General features: G+C 37.1%; 1 protein-coding gene across 9 annotated transcripts in view; it reads right to left on the bottom strand.

Moving 5' to 3' along the window:
* The window catches only part of RXFP1 (relaxin family peptide receptor 1), a 157,377-nt gene that overhangs the window by 20,144 nt on the left and 116,440 nt on the right, over positions 1-20,793 (bottom strand). For 6 of the 9 annotated variants that reach the window (XM_004382043.2, XM_004382045.2, XM_004382040.2 and 3 more), the window contains 7 exons: positions 18,789-18,860; positions 18,627-18,698; positions 17,949-18,023; positions 12,336-12,407; positions 10,323-10,394; positions 2,335-2,406; positions 1,520-1,591 (listed from right to left, as the gene is read on the bottom strand). In XM_004382043.2, coding sequence (XP_004382100.1) covers positions 1,520-1,591; positions 2,335-2,406; positions 10,323-10,394; positions 12,336-12,407; positions 17,949-18,023; positions 18,627-18,698; positions 18,789-18,860 — 507 coding nt within the window. The remainder of the gene's footprint in view (positions 1-1,519; positions 1,592-2,334; positions 2,407-10,322; positions 10,395-12,335; positions 12,408-17,948; positions 18,024-18,626; positions 18,699-18,788; positions 18,861-20,793) is intronic. The other 3 variants (XM_004382044.2, XM_012557191.1, XM_023736608.1) reach the window with 2 other exon arrangements.

Genomic DNA, 20,793 nt, shown 5'->3' with positions numbered 1-20,793 from the left:
CGTCTCACATACTTTGGACATGTTATCAGGAGGGATCAGTCCCTGGAGAAGGACATCATGCTTGGTAAAGTAGAGGGTCAGTGAAAAAGAGGAAGACCCAGCACGAGATGGACTGACACAGTGGCTGCAACAATGGACTCAAGCGTGACAGCGATTGTGAGGATGCTGCAGGACTGGGCAGTGTTTGTTCCGTTGTACATAGGGTTGCTATGAGTTGAAACTGACTTGACGGCACTTAACAACAACTACTTTACCAAACATGATTCCCTTCTCTAGTGATTTGTCTTTCCTGATGAGCATTAATCCAAGCAGAATGAAATTGGTAACAATTTCAAAGTTTTATCCATTTATCATAAGGTTGTTTATGAGTCCAGTTGTGAGGATTTTCATTTGCTTCATACTGTAGTGCCATCGATTCTGGAAGCTGTGGTCTTCTTCCTCTATCATTAAGAGCTTCAGGTTGTCTTCAAGCAGAGTTGTGTGATCTGCACATTGAACGTTTTTAATGAGTCTTCCTCCAATCTTGATGTGGCAACATAGTGACTACTCAATAAGTATTTGTGGAATAAATGAAGAAGCATTATGTTTTGCATGGTATTACCATAGGGGAGGCATTTTATATCCTTGAAATTTTTCTAGTAATTTTAAAATAATAATAAAATGTTTTTAATAAAATATCATTTTATTGAGGGAAAACTTAAATCGAATGAACTGACACTTATCTTTTTAATGAAATTCTTATACTTAGTAGAATTTTTAAATGATTTACGTAATCTAAACCATTCCACCTTACGTTAAGGGTGCCTATAATCGATTCTTATATACCCTATGCTAACTGAGGAATGAATATGCAAGATGCCTTCAGAGGATCGAAGCAAACAGACCAGTTTAAGTTCCTTGTGACACATAGCAAATTATAAAATGAACCATCATTACTTAATTTTTAGTTTATAAGTACATAAAATAATAGCTGTCTGTTTGTTTTTCTTATAGTCCCGCAAGCACTTATCTCGGGAAGAAAGTTTATCCTGGGAAGCTTCTGATTTGAAAGAGCTTATAAACAATAAACTATTAGTATTTGGAAACCCTGGTGGTGTAGTGGTTAAGCGATATGGCTGCTAACCAAAAGGTCAGGAGTTTGAATCCACCAGCCGCTCCTTGGAATCCCTATGGGGCAGTTCTACTCTGTCCTATAGGGTTGCTTTGAGTCGGAATCAACTGGACAGCTATGGGTTTTATCAGTATTTACAAAAAAAAAAACCCCAAACCTGTTGCCACTGAGTTGATTCCAACTCATTGCAACCCTGTAGGACAGAGCAGAACTGCCTTACAGGGTTTCCACGGCTGTAGTCTTTATGGAAGCAGGCTGCCACATCTTTCTCCCGTGGAGCAGTTGGTGGGTTTAAGCCATCAACCTTTTGGTTAGCATCCGAGCGCTTAACCACTGCGCCACCAGGGCTCTTTATTACTATTTAGAAAACTATTAACTATAAAACTACCTCCTCAGGTGTTTACTTACAGAGACTTGAGTTTGACAAGATAATCAAATTGGTTTCCTTGGATTTTCTGGATTGGGTTATAGGAAAGATTCCTGTTTAAAAAAAAAAAAGTCAGCAATAAGTCATTGCTAGAAATTGCCTGAGTGAAGAGAAAGTGTATTTGTTGACTTTGGGTTATTTATCTTTTTTAATTACCAAAAAAAATAATAATAGCACTTGTTCCGTGGGGTTGATTGGACATATAAATGAGTTAATAGAGACAGAACCTCACAGTGCTGCCTCTTAGTAAGCGCTCTGTGATTGTGTTTGTGATAGAGAGACAGCTAACGCAACATGAGCATGAAGGCAGAGCGGTCAAGAGGGCTTCTGCCAGAGAAGTGGGAGGGTACCCAGAGAGAAGTCACTCCTACTTCCCATTTTGCCTGGAATCAAGAGTGGTTTAAATAAAATAAAAAGAACCTTAGTCAACATTTGAATTAACAGAATCACACCTAATTTTTTTTTAATCTTATATCAAAGAGTGACATATTGTGCTAATGATTTGCAAGGCATGGAATAAACAATAAAAGGCTATAGCCAGGGACAAAGGGTCATAGATCAGAATGACAGTACAGCTGAATTTAAAGGGAGAAAATTTCAGAATCTTTGACAAGATCATTGATTAAAGGGGACTTCTTTTTTTAAGACATTTATTGTACATTAGAGCATGAGTTAGGTGAATGATGGAAGGAGCTGCAGGTGGAGAGATGGTTACAGAAAGAAGGAAAGAGACGAAGAGTGAAAATGGAAAGTGAGTTATATATGAAAAAAGTGGAGAAATTGGTATCAGTCTTACAATTGTGAGAGGTCCTTCAGATCCTTAAACACATGTGGTGGAAGATATTCAATCTTATTATTTCCTAAATCCCTAGGGAAATAATTGCAAACATATTATTTTCTAAAGACTTTATTCATTGTTCTGAAATTCATTAGTAAGCCCTTATACAACTTCCTAATAATGCTGTTGATGAGTTATTCTCCTTCCTCCTTCCCTCCCTTCCTCCCTGCCTTTCTTTCTTCCTTACCTCCTTTTGTCTTGGGGTAAGAATACTTTCTGGGGTCTTAATTTTTTTCTTTTACATGAGTTTATTATGATTATTAAACAGTGGATTATTTCACACGTGTATACATAGGATCTCATATACTCCTGGGAGAAGTATACTTTGCACGTATGTGTAGAGGTGGGGCTGCCTAACATGATGTGACCTTATAGCTTAGTTGTAAGATTTTTTTGAGAGTAAGCAGCCCTTGAAGCAACATTAATCACTCTGTGAGAAAAGTTTTTGATTCTTCTAAACAATATAAAGTTTCAGTAGGTTTGAAGCTATATACCTACTCCTCGCTTATTGACTATCTTGTTATCTGACATTTCACAGTTAGTAAAAAATCTACTATCCAACTCTTTTTCGCATTAATGATGTACATCTGGCAGTAACAAACATCGAGGTGCGAGGCAAGAGTAATGCTGTTTGTGATGATTAAGGTTCTGCGTCAACTTGGCTAGGCCATGATTCTCAGCTGTTTGGCAGTTCCATTATGATGTAATCTGGCAGTTATGTAATGATGTGGTCATCCTACATTTTTGCGTAATGACCTGATCTTTGGAACCTAACCATGTCAATAAGTGAGGAGTGGGAATATATCTCTGAGTGCTCTAAGGTGATCAAAAAATACGAAAAGGAAGCCTAACCGTCCTCCCTACCCATCTCCAATCCTATTAGTTACCGCAGGAGAGGGTGGAGGATAGACCCTACTTGTTACATACCCTGGGATGCTTAGAAGTCAAAGATAGATTATTCAATTTTGAAGAGCAGGATAATTTTAGATTGAGTTTTTAAAACTAAAAATGAGTGGCTAATATAATCTGATATTATAAATGACTTCCCTGTAAATGTTTTATTTTCATACTGTTAGTTGAACCTTGAGACTAATTTTATGTTATTTACATATTTATGGGAGAATTGTCTAGGAAAATGGGTTGTTTTCATTCAATCACCAGAGGAATCTTTCTAAAATTTCCTCTTCTTAAAATCCTTCCATAGCTCACTGTTGCCTAGAAGATAAGATCAAAACTGCTTTTGTTGTTTGGTGCCTTCGAGGCGGTTTCAACTCATAGTGACCCTACAGGACAGAGTAGAACTGCCTCATAGGGTTTCCAAGGAGCAGCTGGTGGATTTGAACTGCCAACCTTATCGTTAGCAGCTGGGCTCTTAACCACTACACCACCAGGGCTCAAAACTACTTTATGTGGCATAAAAAGCCTTTAAGTATCTGAATATCTTGCCATTGTCAATATTTCCAGCCCCATTTCCCACCACTTTCTACTCAGTCAAAATGAACTTTATCTAAATGCACATCAGTATTATAACCTCCATGCTTTTACATGGGTGCTTCCCTCTACCTGTAATAAACTTTGCTCCTTGCCCTTCTGGTGAACTCCTATTCATCCTTCAAGACTCTTCTCAAATGTCACTCCTCTATGAGGCCTCTTATGCTCAGGAAGGTTACATATTCTCTCCTCTGTTCTCCTATATACTCCTTTTGCACACTTCTATTGTACCATATATAACATATAGCACATATAACATTATATTAAAACCGTTTCTGTATATATATAATTAGCTTAGTTTTGGACTAGCTATTATTTCCATTCCCTGTTAGAAGACTATTAATAGACTGAATTGATCTCCTCTATATTTGGGCAAAAGTAGGGCACAATTCTAATTCCTTTATGTGAAACCAAATAAAATATTGATCACGTTAGTAAAGTGATGTGCAAAATAGATTTAGAGTCCTCCATCAGAATATCCAAATATCCAAATAAAACTCCAAATATCATGTTCAGTAGTTTCCGGTGGGAATGCCTGGTTTTGCTAAATTCTAGGATACAGTTCTTATAGTGTGAATCATGTAACAGGATAGTGTTGGTCTAGATCTAGGTGACATTTGAGAAGATCATTACTTGAGCTTTAGCGTAAGATTGTCAGTCTAAATTCAGTTAGACTTGAGGCCCACTTCTGAATTAATTTGTTGTTGTTAGGTGTTATCCAGTCATTTTTGACTCAGAGCAACCCCATGTGACAGTAGATCTGCTCCATAGGGTTTTCTTGGCTGTAATCCTTATGGAAGTGGACCACTAGGTCTTTCTTTTTGTAGAGCCGGTGTGTGGGTTCAAACTACTAACTTTTTGGTTAGCAGCCAAGAGGTTAACTGTTTGCACCACCAGGGCTCCTCATTATCAACTAACCAGAACCAAACCCATTGCCATTGAGTCAATTCTGACTCACAGTGACCCTACAGGACAGAGTAGAACTGCCCCATAGGGTATCTAAGGGGCGCCTGGTGGATTTGAACTGCCAACCTTTTGGTTAGTAGACAAATGCTTACCACTGAGCCACAGGGCTTCTCATTATCAGCTAGAGTAATTTATTTTAAAAACACAAATTAAAACAAATGTATGACAAAGATTTTCTGTCACCAGGACTAAAGTCGCCTGTGACAAATTAATCCTCTGTGACAAGTGGATCCTAATTATTGACAATTTTTTCACTCTTATTAATTCTACTTGTAAGATCAAACCCTCTCTCAAAGGACAGTTATATTCTTTTTCTAGATCTATCCATTAAAAACTAGCACCTCTTAGAAAACATGCCATTTTCATCCTTGTAAGTCTGATATTTCAGGCCAGGATTTAATATGGGATTAAGCAGGCTTTAGGCAGGACTAATTATTGGCGTTGGTAACTCACTCTGCCATTTTTGTGAATCTTTCCTTGGATGAGCACTGGCTACTGACTAAGCTATTTGTGTTGCATGTTCACTGCTGGTTACTGACAGTCACACAAAACCTGCAGCTTTCTGTCACCAAGAAGGTCAGGATGTGGAGGAATTGTCGTCTGATGTTCAGATACTGATTTCAAGTTGGCTAAAACTAGGGAAAGTGTGGATCCCTTGACAAACCTGTATTTTTTTTTTGTATGTTATGAATATAATTTTTACTTTGTTTAATAAACATTAATTTTTTCCTATTTTTTTACAAGTGTGATTAAATTACATAACTTTTTCAAAATGAAATCTATTTATTTAAAAAATTAAAACATTCACATTGTAGACCCATCAGAAAATAGACAAGCAAAATGAACGTAAATCCTCATAATATCCTTCCAGACAGTTGCTTATGTACAGTTTTGTGTACTATGTATAATTTTTAAGCAGATCATGCCAACTATTTTGTTTGGTAACTTGCATTTTTACCTAATACATCAAGACTATCTTTGCATGTGAATAGACACATTTCAGCAACATTTTTAATGGAAATATCTTATTTCATTGTTTGGATGTTCAGTAATACTAACCAATTTCTTCTTGCTGACATTTGAGTTGTTTTTCTTTTTACTATCACAGTTTTGAACATTATCTCTGTGCACGTGTCTGATTCTTGTTTTAAATAATATTTTATTGAGTTTTTGGTGAAAGTGTATTTTAATGGCTGGATAATACCTTTGGGTCACCTCTCCCTACTATGGAGAACAAAATAATTTCATGTATGCTGATAACATGATTCGATTGTCATATACCAGGAGCTGTTGTCCCAAAGGAGTCCCTGGGTAGTGCAAATAATTAATATACTTGGCTGCTAATCAAGTCTGCCTCGAGGCACCTTGGAAGAAAGGCCTGCTGATCTACTTCAAAAAAATCAGCCATGGCAAACCCTATGGAGCACAATTCTACTTTGATACACATGGGGTTGCCATGAGTTGGAGTTGACTCGTTGACAGCTGGTTTTTTTTTTTTTTGTTGTTGTCACAGATGCTTGATTCTAATCTCTATTGATATTTTCCTGTGGATGTTGTTGATGGTTGTTACTGTCTACCAAAAAATGTTCTAGGCTAAAATCCTTATGGAAAAAAATATTGAGGTTCCAATGGCTCGTTCATTGATGTGCTGGAACAGAACTTTTCCTGAGAAATGTTCCTGCTTATGGCATACGTATTCCCTCCACCTGCCTCAGTGTCCAGGTGCGGTGCCATAACACTGTAGTTACGTTCTTTAATTTTTATGAAAAATGTTTTTAATAAATCAGTGCTCCACACAGCTAATCGTCAAAACATATGGCTGGGTCCACACTCCAGATTCTTTGCAGAGAACACAAAATCAAACTAGCTGCTAGTCAAACTTTAGCAAAAAACTCATTTGAGAAGAATAATACTAAAAATTAAAAATTGCCTGAAAACACACTTTCCATCCATTGTTCTCTATATATTTTATTTTAACAATTGTTGTTCTTGTTGTAAGGTGCCCCCTCATCAGTTCTGACTCATAGTGACCCTATGTACAACAGAACGAAACATTGCCCGGTCCTGTGCCATACTCACTATTGTTGTTATGCTTGAGCCCGTTGATGCAGCCATTGTGTCAATCCATCTCATTAAGGGTCTTCCTCTTTTTCACTGACCCTCTACTTTACCAAGCATGATGTCCTTCTCCAGGGACTGATCCCTTTTGATAACATGTCTAAAGTACATGAGACAAAGTCTCGCCATCCTTCCTTCTAAGGAGCACTCTGGCTGTACCAAAGATAGGTTTGTTTGTTTTTTTGGCAGTCCATGGTATAATCAATATTCTTCTCCAACATCATAATTCAAAGGTATCAATTCTTCTTCGGTCTTCCTTATTCATTGTCCAGCTTTCACATGCATATAGGCGATTGAAAACACCATGACTTGGGTCAGGGGCATCTTAATCTTCAAGGTGACATCTTTGCTTTTTAACACTTTAAAGATGTCTTTTGCGGCAGATTTGCCCACTGCAATGCATCATTTGATTTCTTGACTGCTGTTTCCATGGGTGTAGATTGTGGATCCAAGTAAAACAAAATCTTTGACAACTTCAATCTTTTCTACATTTATCATGATGTTGCTTGTTGGTCCAGTTGTGAGGATTTTTGTCTTCTTTATGTTGAGATGTAATCCATACTGAAGGCTGTGGTCTTTGATCTTTATCAGTGAGTGCTTCAAGTCCTCTTCACTTTCAGCAAGCAAGGCTGTGTCATCTGTATATCGCAGGTTGTTAACGAGTCTTCCTCCAGTCCTGATGCCACATTCTTCATATAGTCCAGCTTCTCAGATTATTTGTCAGCATACAGATTGAATAAGTATGGTGAAAGTATACAACCCTGATGCACACCTTTTCTGGCTTTAAACCACGAAGTATCCCCTTGTTCTGTTCAAAAGACTGCATCTTAATCTATGTACAGGTTTCCTTATGAGCACAATTAAGTGTTCTGGAATTCCCATTCTTCATAATGTTATCCAAAATTTGTTATGATCCACACAGTCTAATGCCTTTGCATAGTCAATAAAACACAGGTAAACATCTTTCTGGTAGTCTCTCTTTTAGCCAGGATCCATCTGACATCAGCAATGATATCCCTTATTCCACGTCCTCTTCTGAATCCAGATTGAATTTCTGGCAGTTGCCCGTAGATGTAATGGTGCAACTGTGTTTGGATGATCTTCAGCAAAATTTCACTTTAGTGTTATATTAATGATATTGTTCAGTAATTTCTGCATTCTGTTGGATCACCTTTCTTTGGAAGAGGCATAAATATGCATCTCTTTGAGTCGGCTGGCCAGGTAACTGTCTTCCAAATTTCTTGGCATAGATTAGTGAGCACTTCTAGCACTGCGTTCGTTTGTTGAAACATCTCAGTTGATATTCCGTCAATTCCTGGAGCCTTGTTTTTTCCCAATGTCTTCAGTGGAGCTTGGACTTCTTCCTTTAGTACCATTGGTTCTTGATCATATGCTGCCTCCTGAAATGGTTGAATGTCGACCAATTTTTTTGGTACAGTGACTGTGTATTCCTCCCATCTTCTTTTGCTGCTTCCTGGGTAATTCAATATTCTGCCCATAGAATCCTTAACTATTGCAACTCGAGGCTTGATTTTTTCTTCAGTTCTTTCAGCTTGAGGAATGCCTAGCTTGTTCTTCCCTTCTGGTTTTCTAACTTGATGTCTTGCACATGTCATTATAATACTTCACTTTGTCTTTTACTTCAACATTTCTTCTGTTCGCTTGTTCAAGAAGAGCAAGTTTCAGAGCCTCTTCTGACTTCCATTTTGGTCTTTTCTTTCTTTCCTGTCTTTTTAGTGACCTCTTCCTTTCTTCTGATGTCCTTGATATCATTCCACAACTCTTCTGGTCTTTGGTCATTGTGTTTAATGTATCAAATCTATTCTCGATATGGTCTCTAAATTCAGGTGGGATATACTCAAGGTCATACTTTGGCGCTCGTGGACTTATTCGAATTTTCTTCAGTTTCAACTTGAACTTGCATATGAGCAATTAATGGTTTCTTCTGCAGTCTGCCCCTGGCCTTGATCTAACTTATGATATTGAACTTTTCCATCATCTCTTTCCACAGATATAGTTGATTGGATTCCTGTGTATTCCATCTTGTGAGGTCTACATGTATAGTCACTGTTTACATTGTTGAAAAGGCATTTGCAATGAAGAAGTCATTGGTGTTGCAAAATTCTATCATGCGATCTCCTGCATCATTTCTGTCACCAAGACCATATTTTCCAACTACTGATCCTTCTTCTTTGTTTCCAACTTTTGCATTCCAATCACCAGTAATTATCAATGCATCCTGATTGCATGTTTGATCAATTTCAGACTGCAGAAGTTGGTAAAAATCTTCAGGTTCTTCATCTTTGGCCTTAGCAGTTAGTGGGTAAATTTTAATAATAGTTGTATTAACTTGTCTTCCTTGCAGGTGTATGGATATTATCCAATCACTGACAGTGTTGTATTTCAGGATAGATCTTGAAATGTTCTTTTTGAAGATGAATGCAGTGCCATTCCTCTTCTATTTGATATTCCTAGCATAGAAGACTATATGATTTTCCAATTGAAAATGGCCAATACCAGTCCATTTCAGTTCACTAATGTCTAGGATATCGATATTTATGCTTTCCATTTCATTTTTGATGGCTTCCAATTTTCCTAGATTCATACTTCGTACATCCCACGTTCCAATTATTAATGGATGTTTGCAGTTGTTTCTTCTCATATTAAGTTGTGCCACGTCAGCAAATGAAGGTCCTGAACAATGACACCAATGAAGGTCCTAACAAGTATCTGCTGTATACTTGGTCCACGTGGTTTTGGTTCACCCTAGAATTGTTTTAATGCCCTTTGGCATTGTGTCACTGATCTTAAAAATGGACATTATAAAAATAGCTCTTTGAATGATCTCTTCCATTATTATAGGGAGGGATATCATCCATGACGGTTTCTAATTTCCTTAAGGATCTAGGAGAAAGATTATCCTTTGGTTTTGGAATCAGCAAGGTGGTGCCTTTTTGTCTTATGATCTCTGAATCCTAAGCCTCTAGGAAGCTTAAAGACATTTACTGTCCTTCTCTAGCAGTGGGACAGAGTGGACTAGGATATGCTTTATATGTTAATTTTACCCTGGCTCTATTCTTTCCCTACATCTGTGCTTTCTTTACCTATTTCCTTCAAATATTTATTTTATATTTTTCTTTTACGTATATTCTTGTTAGATATCTGAATTCTTTTGTAGTCTACCACCACCAGTTCTCGCTGAGTTGGTTCTGACTCATGGTGACCCCATCAGCCAAGGACTACATAAATGATGCTTGGAAAAAAGGAGATAATTACTATTTCTTAAATATATGAAAGCATATATGCATAACAAAGATGAAGTAAAGCAGTAGAGCAAAAAATCTTAATGCTATACATTTAGTCAAACTTACAATTCATCTAGTTTCTGGAGAGATGCGAAAGTATTTTCACTTAAGTGATTTATTTTATTTTTCCTCATTATCCTGAAAGTGTAAAGAAAAGCACATTGTAACTTCTTGAGGTAACTGATACATGAGTTATTACGGAAAAGATTAATAGTCTGCAAAAACAAAGATAACTATTTATAGTGCATTTTTCACATCAAGATATGTTGAAGTAGTATAAAAAAGATCCAATTTAATTTTCACCTTAAGTTTCCCAAATCTTTTAATGGTGACAAAAATAAAATAAAATTCAAATTGTTAAGTGCATAGGGAAAAGCTTGGCAATGAAATAGTGAAAACCACAATTCTTGCAAATATAGACTGAATATCATGCAAGTGATTGGGAGCTGTTTTCGAGCCACCTTTTCTGTCAGCATAGCACATGTCCGTCTAGCAAAATACCACACACGATATAGCACTCATACACATTTGTTAGTTGATGTGATTTAGGGTGGAGCTGCCTGAGGAAGTCTAATCTAAGCTAGACCAATTCAGAAAATCTCTTGTTTGGGATGTTGAATCATACTGTAACTCTTGACAGTTCATTTCTGTACTAGTAGAAAGGACAAACTCATAGAAAAGTTTTAATGGGCTTCCAGTTCTGTAAATGTTTTGTGACATGCCTGCCAGTTGGCCTTGTCCCATCCTTAAGTACCTAATTCCTCTCAGCACTCCAACCATCACCACCTCCTCTCAGTGTCCCTGCGCCAGAAAAGCGCACGCACCTGCCAAGAGGAAACCCACAAGTGGTTTCTTTCTTCTTCTTTTTTTTTAAGGTGGAAAATGTAGTTAACGTTATTTTTATAAGAAAATAATACATGCTATGGTAAAAAAAAAAAAAAAAAGAAACAAAACAGAACAAAACCCAACAACAATTCACATCACACAGAAGGGCATAAAGCAAAAGACACCAATTTTTACTCCAGAGTTTTCAGTCTTGCTTCCAAGAGCAAACTACTGTTAATGGTTTCCTATGTATTGCTCCTGAAATGTACATGCCTATTCAAAGATGTTTAAACAGGTGCATATATAACACAAATGATTTCTTCATACAGAGATTTCCTTAAAAACAAATATAAGTGGAACACAAAATAAATTCTAATTTTTTCAGATATCTATTTGATCTGTGTCCTTAAGGTACAATTTGGTTTCCTTTCCGCAATCAGCATGAGGTTTTTTTGTTTTTGTTTTTTTTACTGCGGTGAATATATAAATTTATGTATAAAACATTTGCCATTTCAACAATCTTCACATGTACAGTTCAGTGAAATCAATTACATCCATCATGTTATTCACTCGTAACATGAGCTATTTTGCATGACTGATGTAAAGCACACTGCATCTGAAGATTGCAGAACTCACTCAGCAGAAAAGTTCAAACTTTTCAGTAGCTTTGAACCCATTGGAATGAGGGGCATATTGGAGAAAATATAGTGCTGTAGCAGTGATAGATATTGCATTGCTTATACACAGGGGTCTTATGTACTCTAAGATGATGGTTTCCAAACATTTTCAAAGGCAACCTACAGTAAAAAAAAAATTCCTTTTTCATCAGGACATAAAATACACACACCCATACTACCCAAGTTTCATGGAACAATACCTTTATTATTTGCACTGCACTCTGATATTTTACACTCAATTCAATTCAATTCTATTTCATTAAAAAGAAATACTGGTCAGGACATGCTAGATTGATCTTGCTACATTGCTTTCATCACTCACCTGTGAGTTGCAACCCACAGTTTAAAAAACATTGTTCTGGGAAAATTAACAGGAATGAGGCAGTTGTATTTTTATATCTAAGGAAGCTCCAGCTTTCAATGATTTTGACTGTGTACTTCACTTTCTAAAAACTTCACGTTGAGAGTGAACATTTGCCAAAATTAACATGGGTATTCATGCTAACTTCTGTCCACATAAATGACTCATTTTGCTTGTAAAGGGATATAACATTACTTAAAAAGGATAATTACTTACAAAACAGTTAAACTACTGCAGGAAATAAAAGTCAAATTTCTTAAATTATGGATATGGTTGCCTTCAAAGTCCCTGGAAAATAAAAACAAAACATGACAAACTGATTTTTAATCATAAGCAGAAATAAATTGGTTAAGAATGATTTACCTTTCTAATAAAATATCTTTTTTAATATACTGTTTACTTCCTATAGATTTCACTTGTAGCCTTTTATGTGCTAGCTGAAATAGTATACATATCAAATGCTTCCTTTTTGTTTTTAGTAAAAATATTTTAAGACCCGTCTGTATCGTGTGTTCATATAGGCACGTATGTTATCCTGAGAAATGTGAACAGAGTAAGAAGTCAAACTGAAAATATTTATGATGGTATATACCCATTTTATTAACAGATATTTATGAGCTGCCTTAATATGAACCTTATTAAATTTTGGTCAGTGTTACTGTTATGGATTGAATTGTGTCCCCCAAAAATGTGTATCAACTTGGGTAGGCCATGATTCCCAGTATTATGTGATTGTCCACCATTTTGTCATCTGATGTGATTTTCCTATGTGTTGTCAATCTTACCTCTATGATGTTAATGAGGCAAGATTACAGGCAGTTATGTTAATAAGGCAGGACTCAATCTACAAGATTAGGTTGTATCTTGAGTCAATCTCTTTTGAGATACAAAAAAGAGAAGAAAGCAGAGAGACAGGGGGACATCATACTACCAAGAAAGCAGTGCCAGGAGCTCCTGCCTGGAGAAGCTCCTAGCTCAGGGGAAGATTGATGACAAGGGCCTTCCCCCAGAGCAAACAGAGAGAAAAAGTCTTCCCCTGGAGCTGGCACCCTGAATTTGGACTTCTAGCCTCCTAAACTGTGAGAGAATAAATATCTCTTTGTTAAAGCCATTCACTTGTGGTATTTATGTTATAGCAGTGCTAGATGACTAAGACAGTTACCTTTTCCTAAGCAGTGTGACCTTATGTTACTACAGCTTACAAGTGATTCTATTATTGCTGCAGATACTGCTATTTCCATAAACAATATTTATCCCCCACCTCCCCACACTTCCTAGAGAAAAGTTTCAATAACTTTTTGTCACTGGAAAAACCCTTGTTTGCTTTATTATAGCATCATAAAGTCCAGGGAGACCAACAGGCTGTCTTTCGATTCTTCTCCCTCAGTTCAGGGAGCTGCATATATAGATCTGACTTGAGCTCCTCTGCCGTGTGACACTGTGTCACCATGGAGTCTGGTCTGAACACCAAAATTTGCCATCAGATTTATGTTTTATTCATAGTTATCATGAAGTTAATTTTTTTTTACATTTTTTTTGGTGCAAATATACACAGTCATACACTATCTCAACAATTTCTATGTGTACAACTCAGTGACATTCTTCAAGTTGTGCAAATATCTCGCCCTCCTTCTCCAGATTGTTCCACCACCATTGACTTAAACTGACTGCCTGCTAGGCTTCTCATCTAAACTTTTGAGTTACTGTTGTCAATTTGATCTCCCATAGATAATTGTTTAAAAGAACATAATGCTCAAGGCAGACACACTTTACTTATTAAAATAAACTATTTTTTGATTCAAAGAAGACATGAAGTTAGTCTTTTATTGCTCCCTCCCCTTATCTGATCAGTAGGTGGAAGTTTGTGGAGCAGCAACAGAGAGTTAGCTGAGGTTTTCAAGATACCTTCAGAAGTAAATAGCCCTTCCCTTAAATCTACCAGGTCTATCCCAACACTTAGTTTACTCATCACCACAAAACATAAAGTTATTCAGGAATAATTGTGACTGAAATATATGAGCTGAAGTGTGATACATGTACTAAAAGCTGTAATGTAAACACGGTTAGCATTAATAGAAGTGCTTACACTCTGCTGGTAAGTCTACCTGTGGGATGCCAATAGAAACTAAACCTGTTGCCGTCAAGTTGATTCTGACTCATAGCTACCCTATGGGTCTGAGTAGAACTGCCCCATAGAGTTTTCAAAGATCTGCTGGTGGATTCGAATGGTCAACCTTTTGGTTAGCAGCCGAGCTCCCAACTACTACATCACCAGGGCTCCATCTGTGGGATAGTTGGCTTTATTTATTTATATACAAATAAATATATACACTGCATTAAAAATAAATGTTGACAAATCAAGGCATATCTAGTGGTGCAGTGGTTAAGAGCTCAGCTGCTAATCAAAAGGTCGGCAGTTGAAAATCCACCAGCTGCCCTTTAGAAATCCTATAGGGCAGTTCTACTCTGTCTTATAGAGTTGCTATAAGTTGGAATCAACACAGTGGCAACAGCTTTGGTTTTTTGGTTTTTGTTAAATACATACACTGCACTAAAAATAGATGTTTACAATCAAGGCATATCTGGAAGACCTAGGAGACAGGATTAAGGGATCTGGAAAGCAAGTCAGTTGAAGACAATGATGTATTTATGACAGAGAAGAGCTAAATGGAGACGTATATTTGAAGTCAGGCTGCAGAAGATATAGGATTTTTCTATGCTGCATTAGATTGTAAAATTAGATTTACTAGTTGGAGGACACAAAACATTTCAAATTTAAGTTCAAAATTTCTAATGATCTATGGTGTCTAGAGAATAAGCTTCTTGATACTAGAGGTATTTAGCAGAGGCAATATACCGTATCTCAAGAATTTTGTAGCCAGGATTTCTGTATCGTATAGGATATTATAATCTTAAATCTTGAATCTGGATCATCCTCCTAAAGAAAATTTTCTGTTATTCTGTTTTAAAAAAGCTTAAGCTTTTTTGTTGTTGTTACTAGGTTTGGCCAAGGCTCTTGGCTTCTGTTAGAATGTATGATGCCTATGGCAGAGACTGGCCATTTCCATTCCTTATTTTATTGCTGTTACCATGAATCTACCACCAGGTGGTGATGTTGTCTTTGGCCTCACAAATTACCTTCCAGCGAGTTCAAGTTCTTGTTTAGCTTCTCCTGTAACTGTTTTTTTTTTCTGTTAAATTAGCAAAAATATTTAAGGTGGTACTAATTTATTAATTTGTAAAAAATGAGTAAGAGGCATACATCTAGACACAAATTAGGGGATTCTGAATAATTCAAATAGTTTAATTTAATTTTGAGCTTAATTTAACCATGGGTTGTAAATTTGCTTTGACTTTTTTCCTAGAAGTAGAGGTTTTTGGTGCTTGATATGCAAGGGTCTGGTCTGCAGCATGCATATTAGCCGAGGCATAAAAACCTGCTTCTTACTCCTCAGCTCTAAGCCCTAATGAAGATGACAGAGGGTGTTTTCTTACTGTGTGTCTAGACTACCTTTCACATTTAATGAGCCTCTCAACTTAACCATTTATTTTTCCCTTTATACACGTCAGAACTAGCTGAAATGAACATTTGGTTCTTTGATACGAAGTAAAACAACAACAAAAAATCCCAAACACCAGTAATCTTGCCTGTTCCTTTCAACTTCCTGTCTTACCCTGCGGTGGCACCTAAATATGCAAATCTCTTTAATCTCCTCTTCCTCCCCTGTCTTTTAAACATTTCTGGCTTCTATCTCACAGAAAAAGTAGAGGTGATGGGAAAAGGAGAACTTCTTTACTTTCTGCCTCTACATTCATAAACCTACCTGTATACACACCTGGTCTCCTTCTATTCTCAGAGGAAGAGATGGCCCTTTTCCTGCTTTAGGCTAATCCCTCCATCTCTTCCTTGAGCTTGGTTTGTGTATGCGTCTTAAAATATATGTTCAATTTTGGTGAATGTTCTTTGGACGTTCTTTGCTTTTAAGTTTTTGTCTGTTTGAATTAGGTACAAGTATGTATATATATTAAAAAAAAAACCAAACTTGTTGCCATCGCGTTGACTTTGACTCATAGTGACCCTATAGAACAGAGTAGAACTGCCCCATAGGGTTTCCAAGGAGTGGCTGTTGGATTTGAACTGCTAACCTTTTGGTTAGCAGCTGTAGCTCTTAACTACTGCACCACCGGGGGGTACATACTATAACAGCATAAATACATAAGGGCTTTTTTTCCAGAAAAAAATCAAGTGTAGAGTTAGGTAGTCCAGGCCTGGCATGGTAGTTTCATAAGGTTGTTAGACACTCCAAATCTTTCATAGTCACTGTTCACGTGTCCTTGTCTTTACTGCCCAAGATGATACTAAAGCTAAGTCATCATATCCATTTTTTCTGGATGAGGAAGGAAAGGGAAGGGTCTGCCTCTTACTCTTCAAGGAGACTTCCCAGAAGGCTCTACTTCTGCTTATGTCTCATTAGTTAGAACTCAGTCACATGGTCACATCTAGATGCAAGAAAGGTGGGAAATGCAGACTTTTAGCTAGGCACATTGCTGCTCTGAGTAAATCAGCTCTGTTATTGAGTAGGGGTAGAGAAGGGACAATGGAGTTTGATAAACATCAATTAGAGCTACTTTATTATATTGTTTAGTTCTCCATATCCTTAAGTTTTTTGTTTTACTTGATCTCTCATGCACTGAAAAAGATAAATATTTCTTACTGCTTAGGCATGTCTATTTTTCTCCGTGTTTTTGGTTGCTATATGAATGCTATTTGATGTATATAGACTCATATTATGTATTTTATTGGAAATTGCACATTGTAGCATTAAAATGTCATTCTTTGTGTTATTTAATGTCTTCCTCTAAGTGGTTCCAAACAAGTATATTTTAAATCACTACGTCTAGTTCTCCTAACATTTATGTGTCTTGCTTTATTACCAGGTTATGTTTCCAGTTTCAGCCTCCGTGGAGTCGAGTCAATTCCGACTCATGGCAACCTCACATTTTGCAGAATAGAACTGTGCTCCATAGGCTTTCGTGGTTGCAACCTTTCAGAAGCAGATCGCCAGGTCTGCCTTCTGAGGCACCTATGTGTGGGTTTGAACCACCAACCTTTCAGTTCACTTAACTGTTTGCGCTACCCAGAGACTCCTATCCGATTGTTAGTTGTCACTTGATCTATGAGCTTAGAAATCAAACAATTGACCTTTTGGGAATTTCCTACCAAATAAGAGACTGAGGGAGTTTTTATATGACTAAAATAGGGTATAAGCAGTTTAAGGATTGAACTTTTTAAGAGTTATTTTGGTTTTTTATTTTTTCATTGTCACCTGTATTCTGAATAGGCAAATTTACTGGATATTTGAGCTCTGAATAGGTAGATGACGATACCACCAGCAAAGTTACTATGTAACAAATTCTATGCAACTTATTCTATTGTGATGAGATTAAAAAAATACTAAGTATCATATTCTTGTTATTCAGAATTCGGGAATGAAACAAAAGTGACTATTCTTTCTATAGTAAATTAATATATGAATGGATGAACTGGGAAAGGTGGGATGTTATATAAATATTACCCGTTCTTCATCCCTTCTGCTTTCTTTCTTCCTGACTCCAAAAAAAATTTTTTTTTGAGTTGTTTTATTTTGGTGAGCACTTAGAGGAGTTAGAGTAGATAATAGGGATATTTAATATACAAATCACGCTAAAGTAATTTGAGAAAATGTAATATGATATTAACAATTTATCATGATAAAAACACTGATATCCAAAATGAATTAGGCAAAATCTAAAAATTAGTTGACTTTAAAAAGAGAGAGAGCAACTTACAGCCAATCTAGCCTTGGCATGTGCTGGCAAAGAGGTTTATCAGGCAGACGAGTGAGGGCGTTATTCATCAGCACTCTGAAAAAGAGAAGAAAACAAAAGGAGTCACGGTTTTCTGAATCTTTTCTCATCTTAAGTCAAATGTGGCAATATTATTATTATTGTTGTTACTCCTATGAAACCATGAAAATCAACTAAGTTAGCTGTCTACTAATTTTCTCTGTGAGTCCTGTCATATTTACGTGCTTATTAGTAATAAAATTTTGACGAGGGTTAGTTATAATATCAGAGGGATATCAGCAATGTTAGTAACTGAAACAAAGCCCATGCCCTTCAACAGTGGTCACAGATGGGAGTGGCTTTAGATGAATGTTGGTTTTCTTCACCAATATTAATATAGGACGCTAATGTTTGCTTAAGAACGCTTCCATAAAATATGAGAGTGAGGTGGTATTTAGTTTTGGTGGACTGACATTCCAGAAACAGAAGGCCTTATAAAATTGTTCGAATTCTTAAAACTACAAAACAGCCTTGTAGAATTTAGCGAAGAAATGGTTTTCAGCTGAAAAGTCCTTTTTAGGGTTTTAAGAATTTCTAAGTTAATACTTTCACACTTGATGCAGTAATTTTTATTCATGTCCTTTGCTTCAATTGAAATATTTGTTTTAGTTTAGTACTTACAAGAGAATAAGAGAATTTAGTCCATAAAATGTTAGTGGGGAAATTCGACTGAGGTGATTATCTTCAATTATCCTGCCAGCCAGAAGAAAAGAAATTGATTCATTTATATACTTTTAGATTGCAATAACTAATATGATAAAATACCACATAAATAAAACATACAGCCATTCTAATCTGTGGAGATCTTCAAAAACACCCGGCTTCAAGAAGGTTATTCTGTTATGACTGAGATATCTGAAAATGGACAAATGGATAGAATAAAATTGTACTGTCTTGATATTTTACAGTAAGGAAAGCTAAAAAAAAAAAAAATCACCCATCTTAGATTTCCCTATATACGAATCTCATCATGACATTCCTCTGCCACTGAATCTGTGAAATTTTCTTATCATTTACCTTACCATGGCTGGCTTCAAGCTTTTCCACAATCAGTTAATTCACCTGTTTCTTCATTTAATCATCACGTTGTTCTGAGTGCCTGCTCTGGGGCCCTGCACGAGCTACGTCATTCCCTTCTTTGAGGGGCGGAGAGTCGAGAGGGGAGACTGCCTGTGCGCAGCTTATTACAGCAACATAGGGGAAAAGACAAGAGCGTATGACGTGTGGCTGCTCTGTCATTGTAGAGGAGAAAACACGTGGTTTTGTTGGGGGTGGAGACTGTGGAGCACTGAGCCTAAGGATAGCAAGGGATGATGCCACATGTTAGAGCCACTTCCTTCCTTCCCTTGCAAACGTAAAGCGCAGCCGGGGTCAGGAAGGTGTAAGGAACAGCTTCAATCCTTCCCCTTTAACATCTCAGGAGGTTCTCTTAAAGCCAAGCCCCCCGACCCCGCCCCAGGTAAAAGGCACTGGATCCACTCCTGCACCATATACTCCTCTGTTTCGCCCAGTCCTATTCAGTTCTTGGGATTCCCTGGGCGGTTCAAATTGTTTACTTGCCTGGCTGCTAACCAATAGCTTGGAGGTTCGAGTCTACACAGCGGCACCTCGGAAGAAGGGCCTAGTGATCTACTTCTGAAAAGATCAGCCACTGAAAACCCTAAGGAGCGCAGTTCTGCTCTGACACACAAGGGGTGGTCAGCAGTCAGAATCGACTCCACGGCAACAGTTTGTTTTATTTTCACTCATTTTTCAGAGAGTCACCCTTCAATGCTCCGGACTCCTTTCAATGAACTGTACCAGCAGTTTTGGTCTGAACAACACAGGTTTAAGACTTAATTAAGTAACTTCTTTCCTTGTTCTCTAATTGTTGAAGATACGTTGGTGTTCTCTTCCCACCTGAGACAATAAGCTTCTAGAGGGCAAGGAACGTGGCTCTCCTCAGGCATAGGACAACGCTCCACGAGAAACTCTAAGCGGTGAGCTGTTTGAAGGCAGTGTGATTTCTCTTTCTACTCCATGGTCTCTAGCTGAAGAATTTGCACACTGTAAGGACTAATGAATATTTATGGATGAGTGAATACCAAGTATCTAATGATTATTTATGAAAACTGGAAGCATGTGCTGACCTAAGCAATATTCCAGTGTTATGAAAAAAGAGATGGAGGACAGTGTAATTTACTCTTCAGTTCTGTACTACCTTTCAAAAGCTTCTGCCACATGTCTTGAGCATTAAACCAAGCAGATGCTGTTTAGCAAGTTTGGAACAGGTTCATGGAGGGTTAGAGACAAAGATAGTCAGGATCCTGATGAGAATAAGTTCAATATTGATTTGGGGCAGTTTGCTAAGACATAACAGAGTAAGGATGGGATAGAAGGGAGGAGGATATGGGTAGAGTGGTTACTGTTAACGTTTTAAGTCCCCTGTGGCCTTCTTCCATTTTGCTAGTAAATGAGTAGGTGACCCTCTTAACTCAATCCCAAACTCTGATACCACAGTCTGATTGGGATGAGCTTTTTGGGTCAGGATAGAAAATGGGGTTAAAAGCAAGGGGACAGAAATGGAAATACAGAGAGTTATTTATGTAATTTTTGGTTAAATTTCTATTCAGTTACTTCTAGGAGATTGGGTTCGACTACTTGGTAGAAATCAATGAAATGGAACTTTGAGAAAACCTATTTTAAAAGCTTTGCTGTTTTATCCTCCAGTACTTCATATATTATTTATTGATAAAAGCAGGAATAATGGAAAAATAATAACTGGGGAAGTCTGAGTGTTCTCTTACAT

Source organism: Trichechus manatus, unplaced genomic scaffold (assembly GCF_000243295.1).
Source record: "Trichechus manatus latirostris isolate Lorelei unplaced genomic scaffold, TriManLat1.0 scaffold00089, whole genome shotgun sequence".
Taxonomy (NCBI): domain Eukaryota; kingdom Metazoa; phylum Chordata; class Mammalia; order Sirenia; family Trichechidae; genus Trichechus; species Trichechus manatus.
Note: the sequence above shows the minus strand (reverse complement) of the source record. Positions and strands in the feature narration are given on the sequence as shown.